Genomic DNA, 9111 nt, shown 5'->3' on the forward strand with positions numbered 1-9111 from the left:
GTTAGGTTAGGGTGGTCAGTAGAGTAGAGTGGGTTGCACAATTCAGTCGATTTGAGCATACCAATTAATTAGGACAATCAATCTAGATGGGCTAGGATAGCTAATTGGGTCAAGCGATCCAATAGTTACCATCTGGGTTAGTTGAGCTAGATGATTTTGGCCACTTGGTTTAACATATCAAGCAGGCTAGGCAAGCTAATCAAGAAGAGAAGGCCAAGTTTAATTACCGATCGAGCAAATTGGTAGGTCATGGTTGGCCAAATAGATTGGTAGCAGAGCCGGGCAAGCCACACGGTTCAGTTGGTCTGAGTCAGCTAGTCATTTCAGTCAAGGCGTGTAATTGGGCCAAGATATCTAGTTGGATTAGCTAGTCAAGGTGTTGAGCAATTCAAATTATTGGGTTCTCTAAAAACTAGATGAGCATCAGGTCGGACAAAACAAGTGTGCTATGCAAGCCTACTAGCTAGCTCGAAAGGGTAGGCCAAGAAGTCAGATTTTTTTAATTCAGATAAATTAATAATCAAAGCTAGATGAGTTAGGTAGGTAAATAGGATAGATTAAACAAATTAGAATCCCAAATTATCCACAACTCATTTATCCATTTTATTCCTTTAATTCTCCATTCATTTTATTCATTACAGTAAATAAATAAAATGATAAATTAAACACATAATATTCATTTATGTATTTATTCATCTATATATAATAATATTTTTCCTTTTTTTTAAAATCTAAACAGATCCTCATTGACTTGATATATATATATATCCTAGCACTACGGACATAATCAGTGCCAACATAAAATCTTATCTGTTCTCGTCGTCTGCAGAAGCCATGCATCCAGGTGGCATGCAATAATCCAAAAAGTTAGGCTTTGTCGCATTTAATTTGTTCTCAAGCTTAATTAGTTCCGTAGGCAACTCATGCACTGCACTAGCCGAAGGATCGGAGCTGCTGCCTCCGCCTCATTGTCTCGATCTGCTAGACGCATAGACGTACGTCATGCATGCATGCCGCCACTAAAACATGCATGCAAAATGCATGCTCATTTAATTAGTTTACTTGTAGTAATTAAGTTTATATACGTGTCCAAACTAAGATATCATATATAATTATACTTATCTGATGAGAATGACACACACAGACTCTGCCATGCCAATGACTCATGCATGCTGTCTATATAGTACGTCATGCGACTGAGAGTGCCATTCTGTTTACTTTTTGCCCATTGTTATTTTCATTTCATTTTCAATTAGATTCCCTTCCTGTCAGGCAGTCAGACCATTTCTTCTTGCACTCCATGTATTAATGTAGCTAGGATATATTTAAATGTCTCGGCAAAATTAAAGAAGGATGAATGGCACGCCATCTGAATATAAAAATTATTTTCTCTTGGTGCTTAAAAATATTTTGTGTGTATATAAGAAATATGAAATGGGGGGGGGGGGGGGGGGGGGTGTGGAAATAACTATAAGTATAATGATACTAGACTTTAGGTTTGTGTTACAAGATCTTGACATTAATTGTGGTTGTAATGGGGTTAGGCAAAATCTTAGCATGTTTGAAAGTATATCTAGTATGAAGTCTTGCCAAGGGAACTTTCAACAAGTCAAAGAGTTTGAAAAGTTACAGTACTTAAATGTTTGACAAGTGAAGAGTTTGAAAAGTTACAGTATATCTAGATAAACTCTTGGCAAGTAAAGTCTCAATGAGTTAGAGAAGACTGAATGTTTAGCAAGAAGTCCGATTGAAATCTCTTGGCCAATAGAAGCCTGGCCAATAGAAGCCTCAGAGATGAATCTCCTAGCAAGTTCAATTAAGAATAGGTCATCTACATGTTTGAAGAGATGTTAGGCTCAATTAATCCATACCCATTAGGATTCAAAGGATGGAGACTTGCCGTCTCAAGGAATGAAGTGGATCAACTTGAAGAAATATCAAATGAGAGTTCGAATTGTTAAAATCAATGGAATCAAAATATCTCCACAATGGCATGATATTGTCCATTTTGGACCTAAGCCCTCATGACTTTGTTCTTGGGCTCTCCCCAAAAGGTCTCATACCAATGGAGATATTTTTCATCCTTTTAACTCCATGATCTTTTTCATGTACTTTAGATTGTTAGGGCAATTTTGCCTCAAGTGATTTGGATTTTAATGTTTGGCTGAATTAGTTTAAGTTAGGCAATGTTTGTGATCTAACATATGTAACTTGAGTTCACAGGAAAGTTCAGGAATGGAGTCTTGGCATTTGGTGAAGTCCCGGAGGCGCAGCCTCTTGGTAAAGGACGAAGTCCCGGAGGCGAGGCCTCTTGGCAAGAGAAGACTTAGCACGACAAAGTCGAGGGAAACGTCTCAAGCGAGTGCAAGGAAGTGCATGAGGCTTGTGGAAGGCGTTTGAAGACTCGTGTCAAGGCTAAAGGATGAAGAAAAAGCTGAAAAAGGGAGTTTTCAGCTTGGTCAATCGACTGGCCCTGCTAGCAATCGACTAGGGTTGATCCGAAAAACACACAGCCAAGTTCAGAAGTATCAGTCGACTGAAGTTTGAATTCTAGTCGACTAGGGTTAAACAGAAAGATTAGTCGAAAGGTACAGTCGACTGGTACCAATCGACTGGTGTTGGAGCAGTCGACTGATAGACTACCGTTGGGCGACAACTGACAAATTAAATACGTATTAAATAGCCGTTAAAGCCCATCAGTCGATTGGGCCTAGGAGCAGTCGACTGGTGCACTGAATTTTATAAAAAGAGCGTTCAACGTCGCAAAGAAAAATACCTGATTCTTTTATCTTCCTGACAGCTCTCTGACATTGTAGAAACTCTTTCTCTTCCTCCTAAACTTCACTACAAATCTTGTACGAGGAAGGAACTCTGTTGTAAAGGTTTCTCCGCCTTCGAAGTGTGCTTCGAGAAGGAGGTAGTTTCATAGTGGAATCATCGGCTGCGTGTGTGGATCCTTGGATTAGTCATCTCGTTAAGGTGGATACCAAGTAAATAACCGGGTTTGCGTTTGATCTTTGTGTTTTACTATTATTATTTTGCTTCCGCTAACAATCTCGCAGAGAAAGTTTGAAAAATGCTATTCACCCCCTCTAGCGAACGCCTTGGTCCCAACATAGATGTGGGACTATGTTTGCACCATTGCAACCCAACAATTCCCCCCTCAAACAAAGGACCACAGACCCCCCTCAATGTCATTTTTGATGTCTGAATCCTCGACCCACCAGGACTATTTGTCCCTCGGTCCACCCGACCTACTAGGACTTCCCACCTAGCCGCAGCTAGGATCGGACTTTTTGCCCCTCGATCCACCCGACCTACTAGGACTTCCCACTAGTCGCAACTATGACTTTTTGCCCCTCGGTCCACCCGACCTACTAGGACTTCTCACCTGGTGTCTGGTCCTCTTGATTCAGACACGGGAGCACCCACTTCCTTTGTTTAAGGTTCAAACCGCATGATTAGATCTGGATCATGGCTCATTCGGCGATTAGTCCGATGAAGAGCGGTCTCGCTCTGATACCACTTGTTAAAATCAATGGAATCAAAATATCTCTACAATGACATGATATTGTCCACTTTGGGCCTAAGCTCTCATGACTTTGTTCTTGGGCTCTTCCCAAAAGGTCTCATACCAATGGAGATACTTTCCATCCTTTTAACCCCATGATCTTTTCCATGTACTTTAGATGTGGGACTATGTTTGCACCCTTACAACCCAACACGAATTGTATTTTAGCTATTGGGTAGAAATTTTCTATTTAAATGTCGACTCAACTAGGGAATATGTATTCTAGGTCGAATTAGATAAGATTACTTAAGGTCAAGCACCAGCATGTAGGATTAGTCAACTAGTTAGCTATGTAGATAATGCAAAATAGAAAGGGTTTCTTCATGGGCTCAATTGACTAGATGTCAAAATAAGTCAACTAAGTCTTCTAAATTGACTTCTGACTTGATTGTTATCTATGAATTTGACTAATAATTATTGATTGACTTTATTTTTGCAACATAAATCCTAGGGATATAAATCGACTAAGGACTTCGAGACAATTGGTATCATATCAACAGTGACCAAGTTGAAGGTTATCATATCAGTCAATTGATAATTTAGAATAATCCACTAATGCCATGGTTGACAAAATAATTGGTCATCCACGGAAATATAGGTCTCTAGTAGATTGGAATAAGTTGAATTGATGATTTAGAATAGTATTCTAATTGTTAGGATTAGTGTGAACTAGAGGAGGTGGATAGCTTTGTTCGCTTCATCTCGATCTTGTGTTTGTCGTTTGAATGCGTAGCAAAAAATTTAACTCAAACTTGACATCATATGCACAACTTCAAGATTTTACTTGGTATCCATCTTTTAAGGCAACTAATCCAAGGTCTAGTTCTAGCGATCTATTACCATTATAATCTTCTCTTTTTTAGATACCTTCTGAAGATGAAAAAGTCTCTTACAACTTATTTTTACAAGAACGCAATAAGAAAATAAATACAAAGACAAATGAAATTGAAAACAACTTTACAATGAAGAATTTACTTTGGATGCTTCCTTGTTACTTGAAAATACCTTTTGTTGATCCATAAATGCAATAGCACTTTGTTCCAAAACTCTCAAGAACCGACAACCTTTTTTTCAAACAAAACTCTACTTATAATATTGTTGTTCGGGCTAATTTCCACCTACCATTTGATTGGCTTTATTCATTGATCGATTGTCACATCGGATTTGACCATTTAAACCTACAAAATGACTATTTGTTACTTGTAATAGATTGCCCCAATCTATTATTTTTTACCAATCTATTTCGAAGCATTCTGCTCAATGTAAAGTTCGAGCAATTGATTGCTAAACCCTAGCAATCAATTGTTGTGCTTACCAATCAATTGATCACGCTGCAAACTTGGAATTCTGGATTTAGAGTTTGTCAATTGATTGTCACTTTCTAACAATCGATTAATAACTCTAATTTCAACCTTTTTAAGATTAAATTCGCATATTTGTCAGATATCCGATTGATCTCAACCAACCAAGACTTCCTCTGCCCAGTATCCAATCATCTGTGACATACTAGGATTTTCTGTTGCCCAATATCCAATCATCCTCAACTTATTGGGACTTTGCCAAATATTCGATCTTCCTTCACCTGTTTAGACTTCTTGAGTCACTAAGTATCCAATCAACAGTGACCCACTTAGACTTCCCGTCTCTACCAAGTATTTGATCCTCTGTGATACACTAGGATTTTCTGTTGCCCAATATCCAATCATCCTCAACTTATTGGGACTTTGCCAAATATTCGATTTTCCTTCACCTGTTTGGACTTCTTGAGTCACTAAGTATCCAATCAACAGTGACCCACTTAGACTTCCCGTCTCTACCAAGTATCTGATCCTCTGTGATACACTTGGGCTTCTCGTCTCATACCAACTATCCAGTCCTCCACAACTCACTTGTACTTTTTGTCTTGTATCAAGTGTCCGATTCTCCATGACCTACTTGGAGTTCTCGTCTCATACTAAATGTCTAGTCCTCCATGACCCACTTAGACTTCTCCACCGTCAAGTATCCAGCCAACCTTGACCTATTTGACTTCATGCTAAGTGTTTGGTCATTCATAACTCACTTGAATTTCTTATCATATCAATTCTCTATTGGACTTTCGATTACCAAGTGTTTAGTCAACTGTGATTCATTTCGATTTCTCTTGCCAACTAGCTATTGGACTTCCCACTTTTAGTAAAGTTTTCGATCAATCTTGACATATTTGACTTTGCTCAATCAATTAATATATTGATTGAATATCTGTTGGGTTGTAAGGGTGCAAACATAATTTCACATCTAAAACACATGGAAAAGATCATGAGTTTAAAGGGATGGAAGATATCTCCATTGAAATGAAACCTTTTGGGTAAAGCCCAAAAATAAAACTATGAGGGCTTAGGCACACATCTAAAACAAGGGTGAATTGCTCTTATAATGTCACTATTAATCACCTTTTTCGAAGGTGGAAATTAAAACCCTCGAACAAAATATATATTCTTTAATTAGAAATGTTGAATTGTATGTAAAATTAAGAAAGAAGATATTGCTAGAGTCCGTAAAAGTCTTCAAACGTTCTCACTCAATTATTGGAATGTATTATCAAACTTGTGTACAATTACCGAGAGAAAATCTGTTCAGTGCTTATTTATAATAACTTCCGACAACTAGCCAATGTCTATTTTTAGAAAGATTTAACTAATTGAAATTCAATCGAGTCAATTAAAATCCAAAAACTATTGATTATAAGCCAACAATCAAAGGCTCATTCAACAATCAAAAGCTCTCAGTTGATTGGATTAATTCTTCAATCGACTCAAGTGTTAAAACCGATGGAATCAAAATATCTTTATAATGGTATGATATTGTCCACTTTGGACCTAAGCCCTCATGACTTTGTTCTTGAGCTCTCCCCAAAAGACCTCATGTCAATGGAGATACTTTCCATCCTTTTAAACCCATAATCTTTTCCATGTGCTTTAGATGTGGGACTATGTTTGCACCCTTGCAACCCAACATCAAGTTCATGAGTAATATATTTTTGACCAGTTTAGTCGGTTGTTATGACTTTTATTGCTAACGATTAGTGGTTTAAATTTATAATTCGTTCGCTAATTTAACGATCAAAATAAAATCAATCGTTAAATTTTAGCAATCAAAATTTTAAATTTGATCATTAAATTTAGAGACCAAAATAAAATCGATCTCTAAATTTAACGATTGGATTTAAATCGATCACAAATTTAGTTACCGAATAAGTTTGATCTTTAATTTAACGATCAAATATAAATTCAACTACCAAAATAGAGATTAAAATTTTCATTGCTAATTGCTAATTTAAGTACCAAAATAGAGATGTATTTAAAATTGCTAATTTAATTTAACGATCAAATATAAATTCAACTACCAAAATAGAGATGTATTTAAAATTTTCATTGCTAATTGCTAATTTAACGATCAAAATTTTATCCAATCATTAATTTATGATCCTTAATTGATAATTTTTTGATAGTGAATTGAGACTAGCCCATCTCTACCTAATTAACATGAAAACTCATTCAAGTTTTGAAACAAAATAAAAGAGCTCTATTTGATGTTTTTATTTTTAAAATGGACAAAACTAGTAACCTTAAATATTCTATTTTTCTTTTATAAAAAATTTATATATTATGTAAAAGAATTTTTAAAATGGACGTGCCTATGAAACTTCGTCATCAAATAGGTAGAGTAATCCCTACTCCAACAGCTGCCAAAGTTTGACTTGAGCTTTTACTTTGCATTAAAACTAACTTAATATAATTACATCTATTAATTTCGTTTTTAAAAAAATTGTGTAGATTTACAAATTTTTTCTCCCCCATATTTGATTACATGATGACATCTGTCACAAATTAACACCATAATAAACAACTTTATTATGCTTCAACTTTCAATATTATGGATGATTATATATATATATATATATGATGACTTACATTTTAACACATGCTAAGAAACTTCTGCCCACCTCGTGAGAAAGTTCATAGCCGATGGCTGACCAATCACTACACAAGTCTGTGTATATATACCACCACCACTCACTTCATGAAACCTTGTAACATGAGGTCATGGCGGCTACTTTTGACCACCACTTCCTCACTACCATGTCCTCCTTCCTCCTCCTCGACGACCCTCAACGCTCTTCTCCTTCGGACAACCTCCCCGGCGCCAACGATGCAGTCACCGGCTGCCATGAAGCATTGCAAGCTTACAGCGATCCGTTTTGCCCAATTGATGGTGTCATCGAGTAAGCAACTTCGCCTTTTCTGTCATAGCTTATTATTTGAATTACTATCGCAAAACGATTTTAAGAACATGTACATATTTGCGATGCAGGAACGATGCTAAGAGAATGAAATCAGCTGAGATCGGATGCCGGATTGGGTTTAGAACCGAGTCAGAGGTGGAGATCTTAGACGATGGATACAAGTGGAGAAAGTACGGAAAGAAGTCCGTGAAGAACAGTCCAAATCCCAGGTATCTATGTGTATGTATATATATAAATATACGAACTGTCTGTGGTTGCAGTAGTTAACTCGATATTAATTAATTAATCGTGTTGTAGGAATTACTTTCGCTGCTCCAGAGAGGGTTGTGGGGTGAAGAAGAGAGTGGAGCGAGACCGTGAGGATCCGAAGTTTGTGGTGACTACATACGACGGAGTGCACAACCACGTCAGTCCACTGGAGGTTTGCTACGGCTACTCTCGGCTTCGTGAGGTGGAGGCGACGACGGTGCAGGACTGGTGGCAGAGCATGGAGGCGCCGCCGGCGCCGCCGCCGCCGCCGCCGCCCGCGGTTCCTGGTTCATGGAAGATGCCGTCACCGAGTTGGTTCTGATGGCAGGCAAGATTTTGGTGGATTGCTTGACGTTATATATTGTGTGTGGATTGAGAAAGTGACTAAACCACCAAGCAATACAATGTATTTCGCTAAAGAATGTAACGCTCAAAAGATTCTCTAACAAAAATTTGGAAATTATAGTTTTTTTTAATGATTTTAAAGTCTGAAAGATCTTTTTATATAAAATAATAAAAATCAAGGATAAAATAAAATTAAAAGAAATCTAAATATTAAGCTAAGTGTAATTAGGACAATATACATAAACTCATCTCATGGTTGAATGGGACAACCGGAAGATAATGAATTGTGAAAGATTATGTGATCTCTAATATTCAAAAAATATGAATTTTTAATTATAATTTAAGCATGAGCTTGATTTAAAGATTTGTAAAAGCTTACAAAATGTAAGTTGAGTAAAAATCAAAGAAAGATAAGTGATTTTTATCTTAGTGCGAATATTAATTGAGTTAACTTATGTGACTAGAATATTAATTGAATTAACTTACATGATCATTAGACAAAATAAATTTATTATGTTAACTAACTACGTCTGACTGTCATTGATATTAATCAAATGAAATGGTAGATCCTTATAGAATTGATTAAAGATAAAAAAAATTATAACAAATAAATTTGTGATCCAAATTGTTGAATCAATTGAATACTAGTCGTCATTTGTAA

At 36.6% G+C, this 9111-nt stretch overlaps 1 protein-coding gene across 1 annotated transcript; it reads left to right on the forward strand.

Moving 5' to 3' along the window:
- The first annotated feature begins 7656 nt into the window (after nt 1-7656).
- On the forward strand, nt 7657-8558 carry LOC141820462 (putative WRKY transcription factor 24). Its single transcript, XM_074707788.1, has 3 exons — nt 7657-7835; nt 7925-8065; nt 8154-8558. The coding sequence occupies exons 1-3, from the start codon at nt 7657-7659 to the stop codon at nt 8425-8427; spliced, it is 594 nt and encodes a 197-aa protein (XP_074563889.1). The 3' UTR covers nt 8428-8558.
- Nucleotides 8559-9111: the final 553 nt, after the last annotated feature.

Source organism: Curcuma longa, unplaced genomic scaffold, assembly GCF_044706935.1.
Source record: "Curcuma longa cultivar G26 ecotype Majalengka, Jawa Barat unplaced genomic scaffold, ITB_CL_G26_1.1 utg3290_np1212_1714210_RagTag, whole genome shotgun sequence".
NCBI lineage: Eukaryota > Viridiplantae > Streptophyta > Magnoliopsida > Zingiberales > Zingiberaceae > Curcuma > Curcuma longa.